We start from the raw sequence: 21615 nt of genomic DNA on the forward strand, positions 1-21615 counted from the left end.
CAAAGTGCAATACAAGTATCTCAGCATGTGCATAAAGAACAACTAGTAAATGGTTATTGGATTGGGGTTAATTGACAAAATTGACAAAAAGTCTCAATATCTGGGATACTGAAAATATCATCTGTCCTGGAAAAAAAAGAGAGCATGAATATTATCTTACAGTATACTGTAATATATGTCTGGGACAAATAAACCTAAACCAGCCAGTTTCCTCATGGCAGTTTCTTGCTAATACCTGTCAACGTCAGTTCTGTGCTCTTGGACCGAAAAGCATAAGGATGACTCAGCTTCTGCTTTCAACTTTTTCACTAGGGTCACTCTTCCTACTTTTCCCTGCTATGTAGGACACTCAAGTTAGTGCAGCAAATACCCACCTCACACACTAACTGGGATTACGGTACTTGAAAAGGAGATGGAATTCTTAATAACAACAAAAAAGAAAAAAATAGAAGCTTCAAAGTCTGTTTGAATTACTGGACAAATCTTATATAAGCTGAGGTAAACTGTCAGTTGGCTGACATTATTCATAGTCTTATTAATGGTTAGATCTAATCATCTTTCTGTTCATGTAGCTTAGATGGCATGCTAAGTGGTAGCTTTAATTTTAAAGTGTCTCTTTATTGTCTCCTAATACTAATTTTACTAATGTTCATAGCTTCACTTGGGCTTTTGTTCTTTGATATCACTTTATTCTGACAGACACAAGCATGAATTTCTGGTATATTAGCAAGTGATATTGCTTGATAACAACAGACTAAAAATTCAAGATTTCTACCAAGCATTCATAACAGCTGGAAAGTGAAAGCTCATCTCATATATATATACCTTCTAAATCAAGAAGAATTCTGAAGTTCTGAGAGAAACTGGGATATCAAAACACTATAAAATATGTGCCAAATGCAAAAATCTGACCACTAAAACAAGTGTATGACAGATGCAGGTTGCTCATCTACCACTGCCATACAGAAGATGGGGTTGATCCTGCTTCAAGCAGGGTGCTGGCCTAGATGACCTCCTGAGATTCCTTCCAGCCCTATGGTTCTATGATTCTCTGAATCACATGTTGCTAGACTGGCCTGTAGGGAATGGAACATACTCAACTCCTCTGGCTGTTGAGTGTCTCACTTCACAAAATGACTCTACCAGCTGATAATGAATAGCACTGATGGATTTCCTTAACTACAAAGTACTGGAAAGATTAAGGGAACTTGAAGGAGGAGGTTAACACTTATAAACATTAAGGTTCTCACAGCACTATAGATGACAGTTCTGGGAAAAGAATAATTAAAAAAAAATTAAAGGCATTCAGTGTGACAAATCATAGATCAGAACAACATTATTTTACTTCATTCACATGATGATATGGATAACCACATGCTTAAATGCTACATGATAAGGGATGATTTAGTAAGTAAATGAAATACTAGTGCAGCTTTCCCCAAATTAAAGCCACATTGATGATACACTACCAATTCATTGTGCTGCCATCTTTGAAAGATAGCTTTGTGAAAAAATTACAAATTCAAGTCAGGGGATACAAAAAATAGAAAATGGCTTTATCTCTTGGGAAAGGGATATATGCAGCCAATTTATAGAATATTCTCTGCAATGTCCCAAAGAACAATGGAAATACTGGCTGCAGAGTATTAAAAGTGGCATCCTGGAAATAGGATGGCAATCAAAGGAAATGAGAACAAAAAGGGATTGTTTACAGAATGTAAACACATTTCTCTTTCTAGGAAAACAGATAGCAAACTAACTTAATGAAAGAGCTATTTTGCTTGGAAAACTAAGATGCAAAAAGTATAAATTGGCTTTAAAGTTTAAAATAGCTTGAAGGTAAACAATTGTTATCAACTTATAATGATTGCAAGTGTTCAAGATGCTAAAAAAATAACCTGACAGATGTTCATTGCTATTAAAACACAAAAGTCTACAAAAAATGCAATGCTCAGATTACCTTACTGATTTTAAATAACCAATAAAACTAGATTATTAAGAATGTATTTTATTACATTTTAACACAGATCTCATTGCAACTTAACCACAGGCAATGTGAAAAAAATTAACACAAATACTTCACTGATCAAGATGTTAGCAGCTGAAATTTAACGTACTCCTCATTATGTATTTAATGTACTCCTCAGCACTATTCTCATCCTTTGCTATGGTAGGACATAAGAATATTTTTTCTTAATATTATAAGAAAAATAAGATAAGGTATTCTGATACTGCAGGATATACCTCTTCCATGTAGTAGTTTTCTTATCAATAATTTTGAGAATATAACAACAATAAAAGTACAGCTGAAGATTTATCTTGAACTTATAAAAGCTGTGACCAAGAGGGGAACAAATAATATTAGTGTAAATATTTAAGAAGCTTCCAAAAATATGCAAGAATATACTGCATATGAGATGATACTTACAATTTAAACGAGATTAGATAATAGTCTGTTTGACATGTATATAATTTCTTCTTTATTTTACAAAAAATGTGGCTATGTGATATGTCAAGTAGGACGATTTTCTTTTAATATACTCATTACTACCTATGTCTTTGTTATATGTGGTGCAGATGAAGAAGCCCACAAATTAGTTTTGCCCAAAACTTACAAGTATGAAACAATTTCAGTTACAGTAGAACCTCAGCTTTAGAAACACCAGAGTTACGAACTGACCAGTTAACCACACATCTCATTTGGAACTATGGTAATCAGGCAGCAGACAAAAGACAAACAATGTAAATGTAGTACATCACTGTTAAATGTAACCTACTATGAAAAGGACAAACAGCATTTTTGTTCTGTATAGTAAAGTTTCAAACCTGCATTAAGGCAGAATTTAGCTGTAAACTTTTGAAAGAAACTTAGGCTAACTATACACTAGAAGAAGAGATGTTCCCACAAAACTTCTGTCATCAGATCCCATCTACACATAAAAGTGGATTGATCTTTTGATCTGCTCTGTCCACATAAGGGTCTCCCAAAGCATCTATACAGCTTTCTACAGTTTCTGTCACCAAAATGTATTTTGTGTGTAGATGCTCTGTGAGTTTTGTCAATAAAACCTCAGTTTTGTCTACAAAACTCTCCAGTGTAGACGTAGCATTAATGTTTTATTCAGTTACGAATCAAAGGATGTTATTCACTTGCAATAATGATTGTTTTTCGAGATCTGTCCCTGTGGGTGCTCCACTTAGTTCTTGCGGCACCCCGTGCTGCTGATTGGAGAGATTTTAACACAGCAGTACTCCATCACACCATGCATGAGCACTGAGAGTCTTGCACACTGGTCACTCTGGGGAGTGTGCACATGATGTGAATGTTCCCTCTCTTCCTTTTCTACCTGAAGTCTCTGTAGACTCCAAGTAGAAGGGAGGACAGGAGTGTAGTGGAGCACCCATAGGGAACATCTTGAAGAACAATTGTTACTGCAAGTGAGTAACTTCCTCTTCTTCGAGTGTGCCTTGTCGTACTAGCAGATGTTATTGCTATGAGGGAAACAACCTTCGTTACCAGATACTGCAGTGATCCAGTAGCTAAAGGCTTGGAAGGTAGTCTGGTAAGTGCATTAAGGACCAGATTGATGTCCCACAGTGGTACGAGAGGGTACAGAGTTGGACACATCTTCTGCAATCCCATGAGGAAGCATTTTACCATGGGATGTGTAAAGAGGGAGTGGTCATTCACAGAATCATAGAAAGCTGAAATCACCGCCAGGTATACTCTGATGGAGCTGATTGAGAGGCCCATGTCAGTGAGGGATATAAGGTAGTCAAGCAAGGTAGATATAGGGACTGTACTGGGTATAAATTGTATGTTGTGCACCACTGTTGAAAACGTGACCGTTTGTTTTGATAGGTGCTTCTAGCAGAAGGATGATGGCTGTTTAGAAGGACTTGTTTGACCCTGTACGAGCAGATGAGTTCCTCATTCTAGAACCAGGAACAAGCCATGCTGTAAGATTCATGGTCCTTATTTTGAGATGGCATGTTCTGCCCCAATGCTGTGTTAGGAGATTTGGAACCATAGGCAGAGGGATTGGCTGATCTATGGATAGATAGTGCAGATAGGGGAACCAAGGTCGTCTTGGCCAGGCTAGAGCTAATAGGATCACTGTGGCCCCGTCTGAACGGATATTGTTGATCACTGGCTATAAGCAGAAAAGGTGGAAAAGCATAGAGGAGGGCCTATGCAGTGAATGGTAAAGGCATCCCCTAGTTATATCTTGCCTAGTCCCACTCAGGTGTTGTAAATACATCTATAGCTGCAAAACCCCATTTGTGGAAGACTGAGAGGAGAACATTGGTGTTGATCTTTGGTGCTCATGTATCTGAGAAGTATCTGCTCAGTCTGTCTGCTCTCGCATTCTGTTGCCCCGTATGTACATTGCTGTGGGGATTACCTGATTCCTGAGGCAGCAATTCCAAAATTTGACAGCTTTTGCACATAGAGAATGTGATCAGGCACCCCCGTCAGTTGATGTAAAATGTAGAGAATGTGTTGTCTGTGAGGACACAGATGATTCTGCCTCTTAACAGTGGAAGTAAGTTGGTGCAGGTGCTGTGAATGGTGCAGAGCTCTAGGATATTTATGTGGACATGCCTCTCTCACTGAGACCATGTTCTCTGTATTGACGTTGTGCTGCAGTGGGCTCCTCAACCTATGAGTAGATTGAAAATGGATGTCCACTATTGAAAGTATTGTAGTACTCATGAGGGAGCACGAGTCACTTCTCAAGGCTGTGCCGTGCAGGTATGTAGTAAGTGCAAGCCAATGTTGTAGACAACACATATGTAACATGGAAAACTGAACTATGAATGTCATTGCTGTGATGTGCCCCAGTACGTGGAGCCATGTCTTGGTGGTCAAAAAGGGTGCCTGCATTACTGTATGTCTCATTACCTTCTAGTGTGTAGGTTCCCAAACTGGGGGAGGGGCATGACAAAATTCTTGGGGGGGGCACAAGGCAATCCAGCACCCCCACTCCCCCCAATCCCATGAAAGAGCCCATGCTGGTGTTACCTCCTGCAAAAATGGAGGTAGTGCCAGCTTCCTCTGGCATGGGTGGGTGAGGGGAGTCCCACTGCTGCACACCAGAGCTGGTGTCTCAGGAAGTGCATGCACTGATTCCCTTCCCCAAACAGCCAGCGTGTTTCCTGAAAGCTGGGTCTGCTGCCTACCAGAAACATCCTTCCACCTATTGCCTTCCTGTGGGAGAGGGCAGGGGGTAGTGGCAGTCTTGGGGCCATGCCAGCTTCCACTGCTCAGGCAGCGTGTGGCTGCTATGGGGATTGAGGAGCAAGGCACATGCTGCCTCAGCAACTGGAGCTGGCATGGACCTGTGACCCACACTCTGCCCCCACCCCCCTATGCAGGAAGGCAGCAGGTGGAAGGAAGTCACCAGCGGGCAACAGACTCAGCTTTTTAGGAAACACACCAGCAGTTTGGGGAGAGGAAGCAGTGTACACTCTTCCTGAGACCCTGGATCTGGCATGCAGCTGCAGCACCCCCAAGTACCAGCCAAGCTGTCCCCTACCCTCATCCAGACCCCCACAAGTACAGGTCCCTGTCCCTCCCATAAATGAAGGCAATGCTGAAATATGTTGGACATACTTTATTTAAAAACGAAGCCTGGCCAGCAAGCCCCCATCTGGCCACAGCGTCATAACACCCCTGCATCCCCACATGCACCTCAATCATAAGCTTATCATACACCAGAACCCCCTGTTCTGAGCCTCTCACATCTCCAGTCTTCTGCCACAACACTACTGCACAATCCACACACTGCAAATATGTGTCCAGAGCCCATCATACTCCTAACCTCCCTGCTCTGAGCCCCTCATCCACCCCAACCTGAACTCCTGCAACCTCACATCCACAAGCCAGTGGTTTGCTCAGCACCCCAACACTCCACCTGACTCCAACACTCTGCAGCCTGGAGCTCCATCCCTGAGCTAGCAGCCCCTTATCCACTTCTTCCTGAATCCAAATTCCCTCCTAGATCTTTCACCTTTCACCCCTTCCCACACCCAAATCCCTCATTCCCACCCCACAGCCCATATATCCTGTCTCAGCCTAGTGAGAGCAAGTGAAAGCTGGGGACAGCAAATGGTGGAGAGGAGAAGGAGGGGGCAGGGCCTCAAAAAAGAGGTGGGGTCTTGGGGCTTGCCCTGACATTTAAAAAGTGATCTTGGCTGCATAATGATTGGAGACCACTGCCATTAAAAACATTTATTTTCAAATTTCATATCACAAAATGTGAATATATTTTTGCCTTTTGACATGTGGAGGTACTGGGTCAGTCAGTGGGAAGGCTGAAGAATGATGTGGAAGGCAATGGAAATTTTTTGAACTTTCAAGCATGCTCACGGGAGTGTTTGGGACTGTTCTATCGTGGGAGTAGGTAGCCAGTCTTCCACGGTTACTGGTGGTAGGGAATGTATAAGGCAGAACGCATCCATACATAATAGTAGTAGCAAATAAACATTCACGATAACTTATCAAAGGAACTTGCATCCATTAAATTTATTCTAATCAGGAAAATTATTTTTATAGATTTTTTTAAATTAATGTATTATGGCTGCAATTAAGAAAAGGGAGTATGATGAAGATGACATTAAGTATGGCTTCACTGTCATGGAAAAAAGGGATCTATCATCCTCAATACATAGTATGCCACACAGTTCTCAGTAATGACACCTTGAGACCTAGCCATCTTGAGCAATGCTTGACAAAGAACCACAGCACTTTGACAGACAAACCAAATGAGTTTTTTGCTGTTAAACTTCAAAATTTGAAATGCTTGCGGTTGGACACTCGTGGAGCTTTTCATCAAGCATTGGCCAAAGCGGTAGAAGCATCTTATGAACTGTCATTGCTCATTGCACACATAATCGGAGAAACTCTTGTGAAGTGTTCCTTGTTGATACCGTGGTTGGTGTTGAAAGCAAGAAAAACTATCATAAATTTCGCTTTCCTACAATTCCGTGAAATGCTGCATCAAAGACCCGGCGAAAGATCTTAAACATCAAGTTGTGGGGGCAATGTTGGCTTCTCCTTTGTTGCAATTCAGTGTGATGATACCACTGATGCAGCACAATGCTGTCAGTTGCTTGTCTACATTCAATTCTTTAACAATGGAACTCTGAAAAAACTGCTTTTTTTCAAAGGAATTGATGACTACATCAAAGGCTTCTGACGTTATGAAAATGATTTCTGACTTTTTTGAAGAAAATAAACTTTCATGGGGAAAACTGGTTGGTGTTTGCACAGATGGTGCTCCAGCGATACCTGGCTCTCACTCTGGATTTGTGACACTGGTTAAAGAAAAGAACTTCAACAGGAACCACAACTCACTGCATTATACACATGTAAACATTGGTTGCTAAAGCCCTTCCAGATGACCTACATGACCTGCTGAATTTGACCATCAATGTTGTTAATTTTGTGAAGAAAAGTGCTTTAAATAAGAGGTTTTTTGCAGCTTTGTGCAGATTTGGAAGTGGATCATAAAGTTCTTTTGTTTCACACAGAGGTACGATGACTTTCCAAAGGGAACATGCTTTCAAGATTATTTGAACTGAAAAACAAAATGGAAATTTTCCTCAAACAACAGAAAAAAGATTTATATCATGTGTTTATGGACCAAACATTTCAACTTCCATTGGTGTATCTTGTGAACATTTTTGAATCTTTGAATAACCCCAGTTTGAAGCTGCAAGAAAACAATGCTGCAAACATTATAGTGCACTGATTCCATCAAAGCATTTAAGGGAAAAAAAAAAACAGCTTTGGAAACATCAAACATGAGCTCAGATGCCTAACTTTTCGTCTTTTCCAACATTTTCGTCACTTGCTGAAAATGCAGGTTTCCAAAAACTTCATAAAGAGGATGTGAAGAACAAAACTGTGTTTCATCTGGACTGCCTTGCTGACAAATTCATCCACTATTTTCCAGACGACTTTTCTGGAAGCCCAGTTCATAAATAGGTATGCAATCCACTTAACATTGATGTCGATTCATTGCCAGATGAATTGCAAGAACAAGCATTCAAAATAAAATATGATTCAAGTGCAAAAGATAATTTCAAAAACTCAAGCTTGGCAGAATTTTGGATAAAATATTTCTCAATGTACTCAAAAGTTGGAAAAGAAGTGACACATATTATTCTTCCATTTTTGTCAATGTTCCTCTGTGAGAAGAAGCTTTTTGAGTTTAGTAACATTAAAAATGAAACAAAGAATAGAATGAATGTTGAAAACAATTTGTGTTGTGCACTTTCATCTTTCAAACCTAGGATTTCCCAACATGTAAAGAAAATGCAGCATCATCCTTCACACTAAAGTTGTTGTGTTTCTGCTATTTCTGATATTAAATTATATTTTTATTCAACTTTTGGACCAAGAAAAACTATTTGTGCTTATTTTTAATTTTAAATATAATTGTATACCAATTTTTGTGTTTATTTTAATTTTTAAATTACAAATTGATTTTTTTAAAATGGGGGTTGGATGATGGTAAAGAAGAGGTGACAGGGTGTGAGGATTTCTCAAAAATCAAAAAGGGGGCACAATGCCAAAAAGTTTGGGACCCACTGGTCTAGTGCCTCATCCATATGGTCAGCGAACTACTGCTACAAGTTAATCTGTCAGCTCAAAGAGAAGAGCTCTGTGCTTACACCTAAAAATCCAAAACCTGCTGAGGAATCAAACTGAAGGTCAAAACAGTTCTATGTGATAGAATTTCTGTTTGCATTGACATTTTTGTTTGCTTTAAAAGAAAAACAAAAAGAAAGCAATGGGACATCAGATTCCAACCTCTGTGAAGAGAATGTAAAGATTATGAAGTCAAGCATTCAAAAGCAGTGTAAGCTTAATTGAGCATACCTCCATATATGAATTATGATGCAGCCTTTAATTACATGATCACATACTTTTTTTCCACATAGGAGCCCTGCCTCAGCTAGCAGACAGAACAGAACTCTTTTCCAATACCATCTTCCCTATTCTTCAATGTTCCCTTGTAACTGGGACCTCCTAAACTCTGCTCTGGGGGAAAAGTCCAACAGGGCGGGGAAAAAAAAAACCTATACTACCTGCATGAGGTGTCATTGGATCTTTGGTCATAGGTCGTCAGATGGCATGGGATAATTTGAGTCATTCCCTGTGCTTGTCCTGTTCTACAATGCATATATCTGCCGGCTAGCAGCTCAACAGTAAGCAAGAGTACTATTAGCTTCTGAGGCAGATGTCAATTGCCTCTTCCCCACTCCCTTGTAATACTGTGCTAATGATTCAGTGTCCTGACTTCTAATAATGTATTATTTAGCCACTAAATTGCCCTTCAGACTGAAGTATCTAAGATGCCCTCTTGATTTTCCTTGTGTTTGCCTACAATTCAATACTTTCTTCTTTTGCTAGGTCTTGCCAATAGTTCTCGACACATTCCATGGTGACTTTCTGGACCACAGCCTTAGCTTCTTAAACTTGGGATTTCTGGACTTGATGGTTGCATTAAAGGTAGGCGGGCTTGCTTTTTCTTTTCCCTGGGTGGGAGCAGGAAATGCTTAGATGTTGCAAAACAGTCAGGCTCTTTTTTTTCTTTAATATTCCAAAGAAATCCTTTGCAATTGCCAGCTTCTTATTCTTGAAATTTTCTCACAAGTCACCAGAATCAGAGGAACCAAGTTGATCATTTTCAGAAATACACAAGCACATGTGGAAACTGCACATACCTTAGAGTCCTTCATGCTAGTAAGGTTGAAATGAGATTTACCTATTGACTTTACCTGAAGAATCTTTTTTTTTTGATGTAATTGGAACCTGGCCCTAACTAGGGTATTTTCAGTGTACCAATCAGGGATATGCATTCATCAAGCATATAGTAGGCTGTGAATGTCTCTGCGTAAGCTCAAGATGAAGTCAGGTATCCTGAGAAGGTGTGCCTCCATGTGATCTTGCTGCTGCTGCTGCTGCTGCTGCTGCTGCCACCACCAAAATAGATAGTCAAGATCATCTATTTACAAGAGGGAGAAAGCTCAAGGACACACTGGCCATTTCTGCTGTGTAAGCCAATGGTATGTCCTCAGTGCTCCCAGTCCTTTCCCTTATGGACACTGAAATCAACAAAAATAGAAACTCTGTTCTTAATGGGAAAATTCTTGATGATGTGTTACAGTTCAGAACAGAACTCATCTTTTTGCTGTTTAGATTAGTCAAGTGCTGGGCTACAGATTACAGAAAAGTCAGGATTCCAGAATTCACAGTCACATCCATATTCACATGGTCCTCTCATGGACAAATATCGGAGTGTGCATGCATGGAAGTCAAAGTTCTTGATGGCAACGCTGACACAGTATATCATTTTTAGGGTTGCCAGGCCAGCAGTAAATAGTTTAGATCATCTAGTGATGCAGTTTTTGAAAGACTCATCTCACTCGGGGCAGACTGTAGATCTCTGTTTTCCAAAGTTCATGGTCTATCAGTTCAAGGCTGGTGAACATAGTGTGAACAGTCCAACAAGCAATCATTTGTTTAGAGCCAAGAAAGAGAAAGCTCAAAGGAAGTGTTTTAACCCCACTTTCCCTGTTGTTTTCCATGAATTGGTGTAGAGCAGGCCACCCCTACATAGGGCTTCTTTGACATGGGAGTCACCAACAAATGCCTCAGTCCTCCCCACACCACACCAAGCAACCATGACGCACAAACCTTTGATGTGTATGCCAAGCCAAAACAAAGATGGAAATATTGTCACAGATCCTCCGTTTTCTGTCTCACCAGGGACTGTAGAAGTCCAATGGCAAGACAAAGAGAATAGGTGGAGTCTTCTGCAGTTCCTAGCTGGAACTCCATTCTGAGCTGAAGGAAGCACCTGCCTTATTGTATCTGCCACTGCATCTTACCTAAGTGGGTGTGCTCCTGGTGTTGTGTGTACCTTTGGCCAACTGCATTCAGTGTCATTCTTTTTCTGGGGACATTTTCTTCATCTAGGAAGCTCCAGTCCCCAGACCTTTGAAACCAGTGGGGCTTCTTTTTAAAGGCACACAAGCCACTGGCAAACCCTGGAGGGACCAGGCAGAGGGCCATCTGAAAGTAAGACACACTAAACAGGAAAGTCATGAGAACCCTTGTGCCCAAGAGCCCCAAAGACAAAATGCAGAGAATCACAGCAGCAGCAATCAGACAATCACTGCGGCAGCAATCTCTCTCTTTAAAATACCTAAAAAGGGTGCCACAACTTGAAAGCTGGCAAAAAATCTTTTCTTGCCAAGCAAAGTTTTTGCTTCATGAGGATACATTATTAGAAATTCTCTTCTGCTCCAATCTTATCCCACAAGACTGTCATATCTGCTGTGCTTCATGGCTCGAGTGCTCAGCAACTGGTGATAACAAGGTAACATGGCTTCCGTTTTCAGCAATAGCTTGCAAATAAATGATCTTTAACAAAGCACTGCTTGTCAGGTAATCTATATTACTATACCATCTACCACAGCCTTTAAAATAAGGCAGTTACCATGAGTAGTAATTTAACATGCCAGCTGCCACTTATGACCTAACTCATCCAAAAATATGTAAATACAGAAAGGTTTCAAGGCTGGAGATGGTAATATGTAAATAATAGTTCATTCCTCTTTTCATTAGGCCCTATCTATTTGACCATGGGATTCGGTTTCGTGAACAGGGATTGCTGAGAAGAGATGGGATCCACCTCAATAAAAGAGGAAAGAGCATCTTTGTGGGCAGGCTTGCAAACCTAGTGAGGAGGGCTTTAAACTAGGTTTGTCGGGGGAAGGTGACACAAGCCTGGAGGTAAGTGGGGAAGGAGGAGGGAACAATCAAGTGGGTTTCCTGGGTGAAGAGGAGAAAGTGGGCCGATCAGCCCCTTCTCTAAGATGCTTGTACGCTAATGCCAGAAGCCTGGGGAACAAACAGGAAGAATTAGAGGCCCTGGCACAGTCACACAAGTATGAGGTGGTTGGAATAACGGAGACTTGGTGGAACGATTCACATAACTGGAGCACGGTCATGGAAGGTTATAAATTGTTTAGGAAGGACAGACGGGGGAGAAAAGGAGGAGGAGTTGCGCTCTGTGTGTGGGAGCGGTATGATTGCTCAGAGGTCCAGTATGAGGAAGGAGAAAATCCAGTTGAGTGTCTTTGGGTTAAGCTTAGAGATTGAAGTAACAGAGGTGATGTTGTAGTTGGTATCTGTTATAGACCGCCAGACCAGGGAGAGGAGATAGATGAGGCTTTCTTCAGGCAGCTTAGTGAAGCTTCCAAATCACAGGCCCTGGTTCTCATGGGAGACTTTAATCATCCAGACCTTTATTGGGAGATCAATACATCAGCACACAGACAATCCAGGAAGTTTTTGGAGAATATTGGGGATAACTTCTTGGTACAAGTGCTGAAGGAACCGACCAGGGGCCGTGCACAACTTGACCTGTTGCTCACAAACAGGGAAGAACTAGTAGAAGAAGTAGAAGTGGGGGCGGGGGGAACCTGGGCTGCAGTGACTATGAGATTGTAGATTTCAGGATCCAGACAAAAGGAAGAAGGGTGAGCTGTAACATACAAACCCTTGATTTCAGAAGAGCAGACTTTGACTCCCTAAGAGACCGCATGAGCAGGATCCCTTGGGAAATGAAGATGAAGGGGAAAAGAGTTGAAGAGAACTGGAAGTATTTTAAAGAAGTCTTACTGAAGGCACAGGAACAAACAATCCCGCTGCGTAGTAAGAAATGCAAACATGGTAGGCAACCAGCTTGGCTTAACAGGGAAATCCTTAGTCAGCTTAAATTCAAAAAGGATGCATACAAGAAATGGAAATGTGGACAGTTGACTAAGGAGGAGTATAAACATACAGCTGGAGAATGCCGGGCAGTAATCAGGAAAGCGAAAGCACAATTGGAACTGCAGCTGGCAAGGGATGTGAAGAGTAACAGGAAGGGTTTCTACAGGCATGTGAACAATAAATGAGTTATCACAGGAGGTGATAACTGGATGAGGGAGGTAACCTAGTGACAGATGATGCAGGAAAAGCTAAAGTACTCAATGCTTTTTTTGCCTCAGTCTTCACGGACAAAGTCAACTTCCCAATGACGGCCCTAGATGATGCAGTATGGGAAGGTGGAGGGCAGCCATCTGTGGGGAAGGAACAAGTTCTGAGCTATCTAGAAAAACTAGATGTGCACAAATCCATGGGTCTGGATTTAATGCACCCCAGGGTACTGAGGGAATTGGCAGAGGTCATTGCTGAACCTTTGGCCATTATCCTTGAAGACTCTTGGAGATACCAGATGACTGGAAGAAGGCAAACGTAGTGCCCATCTTTAAAAAAGGAAAGAAGGACAATCCAGGGAACTATAGACCCGTCAGCCTTACCTCAATCCCTGGGAAAATAATGGAGGAAATCCTCAAGGAATCCATTTTGAAGCACTTGGAAGAGGGGAAAGTGATCAAAAGTAGCCAACATGGATTCACCAGGGGCAAGTCCTGCCTCACCAATCTGATCACCTTCTATGACGAGGTAACAAGCTCTGTGGACATGAGGAAGTCAGTGGATGTGATATACCTTGACTTCAGCAAGGCTTTTGATACGGTCTCCCACAACATTCTTGTCCATAAGTTAAGGAAATATGGATTGGATCCTTGGACTATAAGATGGGTAGAAAGCTGGCTTGATGGTTGGGTCCAACAGGTAGTGGTCAATGGCTCAATATCTGGATGGCAGTCTGTTTCAAGCAGAGTGCCGCGAGGCTCGGTTCTGGGGCCAGTGTTATTCAACATCTTTATTAATGACCTGGATGAGGGACTGGATTGCACCCTCAGCAAGTTTGCGGATGACACAAAACTAGGGGGAGAGGTAGATATGTTGGAGGGTAGAGAGAATCCAGAGGGACCTGGATAAATTGGAGGACTGGGCCAAAAGAAATCCGATGCAGCTCAATAAGGAGAAGTGTAGAGTCCTGCACCTGGGGCGGAAGAATCCCAAACATTGTTACAGGCTGGGGACCGACTGGCTCAGCAGCAGTACGATGGAAAGGGACTTAGGGGTTATGGTGGATGAAAGGCTGGATATGAATAAACAATGTGCCCTTGTAGCCAAGAAAGCTAATGGCATACTGGGGTGCATTAGGAGGAGCATTTCGAGCAGAGCTAGAGAAGTAGTTATTCCTCTTTATTCGGCACTGGTGAGGCCACATCTGGAATACTGTGTCCAGTTTTGGGCCCCCCAGTATAAAAAGGATGTGGATTTGCTGGAGCAGGTTCAGCAAAGGGCAACAAAAATGATTAAGGGTCGGGAGCACAAGACTATGAGGATAGGCTGAGGGATTTGGGCTTGTTTAGTTTACAGAAGAGAAGACTTAGAGGTGATTTAATAGCAGCCTTCAACTTCCTGAAGGGGAGCTCTAAAGAGGAGGGTGAGAAACTGTTCTCAGTGGTGTCAGATGGCAGAACAAGGAGTAATGGTCAGAAATTGAAGAGGGAAAGGTGTAGGTTAGATATTAGGAAAAACTTCTTCACCAGGCAGGTGGTGAAGCATTGGAATGTGTTGCCTAGAGAGGTGGTAGATTCTCCATCCCTTGAGGTTTTTAAGTCCCGGCTGGACAAGGTCCTGGCTGGGATGACTCAGTAGGGGTTGATCCTGCTTGAAGCAGGGGGCTGGACTAGATGACCTCCTGAGGTCCCTTCCAGCCCTGTGATTCTGTGATATTTAAAACTCTCTTAATAAAACAATTGTATAATTCAGAAAAACCTAAATCAACAAAGAAATATAAGTTTACTAAAATAATGTGTGTGGTCAAAACTTTATCCCTGTATGGTTATTACTCAATACAGTTATCTTGTACTATGTATAAAGCAACATAGCTTTCGAATGGTTCCTAATATAGTGTTCCTAATACATACTAAACAAAACACAGAATTGCAACTTTTTCTCTTAGTCTATGCACACACTACAGCAGTCCTTTGAAAGAAGTTCTTCCAGATCTCTTCTGAAAAATCTTCTTTTGAAAGAGCACATCCACACACAAAAAAGTGGATCAAAAGATCAAGCCATTTTTTTGATACAGAGCATCTGCACAGCCCCCACTCTTTTAAAGGAATGGATGAGGGCTCGAAAAATCTGGTGCCATGAGGACTGCTCTTTTGAAAAAAGGGCCTGTGGAATGTCTACACAAGCTTTTTTTTGGAAGAAGCTTTTGAAAAGAAGTGTTCTTCCTGATCTGGGAGTGGAAGAGGGCTTCCACAAGAAGAGCCATGTTCTTTCAATTTCAGATTGAAAGAGAGCTATGCATGTTCTTTTGAAAAAGAGCCAGGTTTTCTGAAAGAGCTAGCTAGTGTACATGCAGCCTTAGAGTGTTTAAATAAGGGCACAAAAAGAGAGCCAGGAATGCCTTTACTGGTAAAAAAGCAGTTGCTGTCCCTCATATCATATTTTATTACTAGTTAATAGGAAGTAAAATGGATTTATACCCTTGTCGTTCAGACAAAATTTGGTGGTGTTCTAGGAGTTCTTGCCAGATCTCCTATAAATATACATCTTTTCATACACTCCCAACTTTGGGGGAGGTAGAAGTTTTGTTTCACTTGAGAAATTCCTCTTGAGCAAGAATAGTCATTTTACAAACCTCACAAACTATTCTGGAGCTTTGCAAAGCTATTTCGATTCATAAGCCATTTTGTCAAACAATCTTGAACAAGGTTATGTGTGTTCCAAAGACTGGGTCAGTTTTAAAACAAAATAAGCTGATTTTTTTAGTTAAAGGGTTGTATTAGAAACACCATTCTCCAAAGCTAACATCATAAGAAGAAACGCTTTACATGTTTTATTAAATGGCATTTCCTTTTTATTAGGATTTCACCCTTCTCCCCGCCACCCTTCTATTTTTCAAAAGTTATTTGTTTTTCACTCTTGTATAGTCATACTGACTGTATTATTAAACTGGAAAATTAAGCATGTGAATGCATAAAATCACAGCAAAGCAAGACTGAAATACAATACATCCAGATCAACTTTATAATCATAAAACATAGAAGATTAATCCTATATTAAGCCTATTTCCTTACTGTAAATTATTAAGAAAAGTAAAGATAAAGTAAAGATCTATCTTTTCTCTTAGGCATTTCCACTGCCTACTTCGACACTACCTAAGCACTTTCACACCACTAAATACAGAAGTTCAGCAATACAGAAATAAACCATGATTATGTGAAGAATAAAAATATCATCTTAAATTTTAAAATTATGAACTAAAACAAATGCCTAGTAGTAAATAAATACAAAATAAACTACAGCACTGATTCAATTAGAATGAGCTCCCATTCCCCCTCCTGTTTTTGTCGACATACACTTTAGATTATGTTATGATCAGGTAGGTTTAAAATAAGTAAAACAATGATCTCATGTTAATCCTCAGTTTTTCTAGGTTTTCAGCCTTTTTTAAAATGTATTTATTTATTTATTTTTTTATTTATTTTAAATCTCAATTGCAGTGATTTTGCCAAAAGAATCATGGAGGAAAACAGGAGAGAGAAAAAGAGATACAAAGGAAATGACCATACTATGGCTTTTTCATCAGATAGAGAGGATAGCATTGCTTTGGTTTTGGCTGACAATAAAACTGGAAAATTTCCTCTGTAACTACTCTTAACTGAAGGTGATATTGTCAAGTGTACTGCCTACACTGACACTTTAGTTCAGTAACTTACCAATCATTGCAAAGCAGACAAAGGAATTGAGGAGCACACACTTCTTTCTGAAGAAGCCATTGCAGCTGCCAAAAGTAGAAATCAAAATGTTGGAAAAGAAGCTGAACAATCTTTAAAACAGTAGATGAATTAAAAAAGGCAAAATCATCAGGGTTCTAGAGGGTGCTGTCTCCTTTGAAACCTGGATTTCGGGTGGAAGATCTAGAAGGTAAAAAGAAACATGTAAATCAGATTAACCATCTGGAACTTAACTCCAAGCAAAGTGGATTTAATCACAAAGAAATTGATTTAAATAAAGGTTTCCAATAATGTTCATTCACATTTTTTAAACAATGGTGCATATCTGATTATTAAAGTATGTTAATTTACAACTCACTACAGAATTTTACAACATCTAACCAGATATACATTGTGTAATATTTTTACATAACTTGATTTTTATTAATTTACTAAATGGTACATAATACTCATTACTTGTATCAAGCTGCAGTTGCAGCAGAAGTACACTAGGAATGGAAGAACTAAATCACAAGCACACAGAGAATAGCATTTATATTTTATTAACATAAATCTTAAAAGTTGCATTGTGTTTCACATTTGCAATTGTGGCAGTCTCCTGAGTCGACATTTGATGGCCGTCTTTATCCTCCTTTTAATATTCAAATTTTATTAACTCTAACAGACATTTCTTCCTGATGCTAAATGTATAGTGCTCTTAAAACTACTACAACTAGCTCTCTTCTTCCATACCCACACTGTCCTTTTGTCTCATAGACTGAGACGGAAATATCAGTTTTCCTGTTTTTTCTTCAAGTTCAGGCAATTTCTTAGATTTGAGTGAATAATACCAAATGATGTGTCTGCAGAGGAAGTTATTGTTGTGAAAAGTTGGCTTAGCAACTGAAGGAACTCTGTTAAGATGTGCCTGACTAATTATTGACACTAATTCAGGAGACTGACTTTGTTGAAAACAGCATCAGTAAACACGTAGGCCCTGTCTACACTAGCTAATTCTTTGGAAAGACTTTTTTTAAGGATCCTGCAGAACAGCTACACACAAAAAGCATCCTTTCAAAAGCAAATCCAAAGAATGCGGCACTCCATTCAAAAGCACTCTTCCACTCCCATTTCAGGAAAAATGACGTCTTTCAAAATCTTCGTTCAAAAAAAATCACATGTAGATGCTCTGCAGGGTCCTTCTTTTGATCTGCTCTTTTGCGTGTTGACACACACTTTCGAAAGGAGTTTTTTTCAGAAGATATCTTCCAGAAAAACTTCTTTTGAAGGATCTCTGTAGTGTTGACATAGCCATAGGCTAAGTCTACACTTGCAAGTTTTTTCAAAAAATCAGGCCCTTTTTTGAAAGAACATGTGGAACATCTATACACAAAATGTGCTCTTTCAATCTGAAATCAAAACACAGCTCTTCTTCCAGAAGCCGTACTCCACTCTGAATCAGGAAAGAGCCTTCTTTCAAAAGCTTTTTTTTTAAAAAAAAGCATGTGCAAACACTCCACGGGCCCTTTTTTTCAAAAGAACAGTCCTCATGACAGCACGTTTTTCAATCCCTTGCCCATTCTTTCGAAAGAGTAGGGGCAGAGTGGACACTCTATCAAAAGAGTGGATTGATATTTTGATCTGCTTTTTTGTGTGTGGACACGATCTTTTGAAAGAAGTTTTTTTTGGAAGATCTCTTCTGTAAGAGCTTCTTTCAAAAGATCACTGTAGTGTAGACATAGCTGAACTGATTAAATGTTTTCATTCCAGCTCTGAAACTCATTATGATTACCATACATGAGCATTGATTTTGAAACGCTCATGTCATGGCAGCAGCGTCAGCGTCAGAAATTAGGCATCTACTTTTATGTCTCAGATTAAGAATGATCACGAGAAAATGTGGCTGAGTTAGCTTTTGATCTATTCTCTTCTTTATTGTAGTTAACTTTCTGATGAGATATTTCTTTTGTCAGTGTCTCTTGAAATGCCTTCCACATTTCAATAGAATAAGCACTGCAGCAGCAATTTCTCTAAAGTGTAAGACTATGGATAATAGGTTTCAGTATACAGAGAACATCCTTTCATACCATTTTAATCCAGTGCTCAATATTTTGGGTGAGTTACCATCATCTAGCTAATGATCGTTTTCTTCAAATTTTTTGAGAATAAACCATATTTTAATAAATTGGCTAAAACAATCTAACCCTAGTTAACTAAGCACATCAGCCATCGGGATTAGCTAATTTAATCTTTTTTTTGTAATAACATCCAATATGTCTAATAGCTTGGGAATTTACTTGCTAAGTCTTGATGAATGATGAATTGCAAAGCAAATTATTTGAGTTGCTAACCACTTGATCCACATCGTTCTTCAAACATATTCAGATTTCCATCCACATCATTTGCTCCCAATAAGTTTTCCTTATGATGTGTCATTCTTGCATCTTCTCCTTGCACTGCTTATCCTTGGTGATTTCGCTTTTTAACCAGGGAAAAAAATTCTTCAATATATTTCAATAGGGTCTCACTTATGTACAGAAGACAGGAGTCTTTCTGAGGCAAAAGTGTGGGAAAATATAGGAAGCTATTTGTATACTGAATCATGTCTTACCTTTTTCCTTTCTCTACACTCCACTGTTCCTTTTTATGCTCCCTCCATCTCTAACTATATATTGTTTCTCTCTTGTTAAGACTATGGCTACATCTACACTACCAGATAAATTAGATTTTATTAAATTTGATTTTATAACTCTGTGTTTTATAAATTCGATTTTGAGTATCCTCACTTCCCACAAAGTCCACACAAAGTCAAGTTAGTGCTGCCACACTAGAGTGGCCAAACATCAACTAGTACAGCAGCACATTAGGGAACCTATCCCACAATTCCCTCTGCCCCACATTCTGTGCTCTCCCCTGGGCCCTGCTGCATCCTGACTGCTTGCAGCGCTCACCCTTCTGCCTGGTTCCCAGGTCCCTCCAGCTTGTGGGAGCTGGGATACTGATGCACACTGCTGTGCCTGGCTCATGGAGAGCTGGGAGCCAGGCGCAGCAAGAATCCAGGTGCTGCACTGGTCAGTTTCCTAGCTCCTCTGAGTGATGGGCATCCAGAAGCCAGGTGCAGCAGCTCCTGCAGTTTCTCAGCTCTCCACCACTTGCAGGAGCTGGGAAATTTACCAGGGTTGATGCGCTGGTCAGTTCCCTGGCTCCCACATGTAGTTGGCAGCCGGGAGCCAGGTGCAACAGTTCCAGTGAGGCTTTGGAGGCTAATGAATTCAATTCAAAGACATGGCACTTCCACACTAGCTTTCATTCAAACGGTTAAATTTGAACTTGACACTACACTCACCCAATTCCAATGATATTATGCTATCAATATCAGTGCTCCCTAAATCAAGCTAATGGTATTTACAGTGAAGACAAGTATCAGAGAGGTAGCCATGTTAGTCTGTATCTTCGAGAACAACAAGAAGGCCTGTGGCACCTTATAGACTAACAGATATTTTGGAGCATAAGCTTTCATGGGCAAAGACCTGCTTCACCAGACTGTCTTCATCAGTGAAGATAGTCACTTGGTACAATTGAGCTAACTGCTTTAAATTCAAATTTATCTCATAGTACAGATGTAGCCAATGTCTTAATTGACTCCTCTGCCATACTTGCCCCAGCTTCAACACTACATAAGCCCTGAACAAAAACAATCCTGTCCAGCTTGTATCTTTCTTTGTACACATTACTTCAGTCTACTGAGAAAAAGAAACTGAAAGCCCAAAACTTTACAGAAGCAAGAGCTAGTTGCTGGGCTGGATAAAGGAGAGCTGTTAGTTCATATTTATGAGACTCAAGGGGCTTGTCTACACTTGCCCCCAACTTCAAAGGGGGCATGTTAATCAGGGTGATGGGAGATTACTAATGAAGTGCTGTGGTGAATATGCAGCACTTCACTAGGCTAATTCTCCCCACAGCAACTTCAAAGTGTCATACTTCGAAGTGCCAGCATGTGTGTAGCTGCGGACACTTCGAAGTGCCCACACTACTTCAAAGTGCCTTTACTCCTCAACATTTTGGGGAGTAAAGGCACTTTGAGGTAGTGTGGGCAGAGTCCTCGGCTACACACATACTGGCATTTTGAAGTCTGACACTTCAAAGTTGCCGCAGGGGAGAATTAGCCTAATGAAGTGCTGCATATTCACCACAGCACTTCATTAGTAATCTCACATCGCCCTGATTAACATGCCCCCTTCGAAGTTGGGGGCAAGTGTAGACAAGCCCTAGTAGTAGCATGTTTGTGGTGAGATTACACTGTGAATTATTTTTAAATGATAAATTTACTATTTTATTGATGACTTAAAATACAAAACTCTGATTTAAATAAAAATCCATTTTAAATAATATTTTTATCCACCCAGATTCAAAGGTTTCCGATAAAAATCAACATATACTAATTAATATCTACCTCTGCAACTACTATGAGCACAGTTAAAATGTAAATATTCCCACACCTTACCATGCTGTGGTATCTGAGATACTACTGTATTTCCTCACTAGCGTATATAGAGAAAGATTCAGAGACTTCTCAGATACCAAGATATATTATCTTCTTCTGGTCAGAATAATTTTATATAATAGATTTTGTTTCTCAAAAACTTTCTAGTGGGTGCACCTTCAGGCATTTTTACTGAAGTTCACTTTTGCACATCCAGCCAAACTGGATATTTACCTTCCCAATCACATGAAAGTATTTGATTCCCCAGAGGGTGCTAGTTTTCCTCAATAAAGCTGAGTATGGCACACAGAGGTTAGATATCTGAAAACTAAACATAACATAAACATAACAATTCTCAGTGCATTATTTCCCTAATTGCTTGATGTTCTTCATATTGCATTTATCTCATTTTCTCCCAG

At 40.3% G+C, this 21615-nt stretch overlaps 1 protein-coding gene across 1 annotated transcript in view; it reads right to left on the reverse strand.

The window, feature by feature from the left end:
- CHRM3 (cholinergic receptor muscarinic 3) overlaps nucleotides 1–16795 on the reverse strand; it is a 375774-nt gene extending 358979 nt beyond the window's left edge. The window contains exon 1 of the mRNA XM_074988643.1: nucleotides 16717–16795. Within this exon, the coding sequence (XP_074844744.1) occupies nucleotides 16717–16723 (7 nt within the window). The 5' untranslated portion in view covers nucleotides 16724–16795. The remainder of the gene's footprint in view (nucleotides 1–16716) is intronic.
- Nucleotides 16796–21615: the final 4820 nt, after the last annotated feature.

Source organism: Carettochelys insculpta, chromosome 3 (genome assembly GCF_033958435.1).
Source record: "Carettochelys insculpta isolate YL-2023 chromosome 3, ASM3395843v1, whole genome shotgun sequence".
In the NCBI taxonomy this organism is placed as follows: domain Eukaryota; kingdom Metazoa; phylum Chordata; order Testudines; family Carettochelyidae; genus Carettochelys; species Carettochelys insculpta.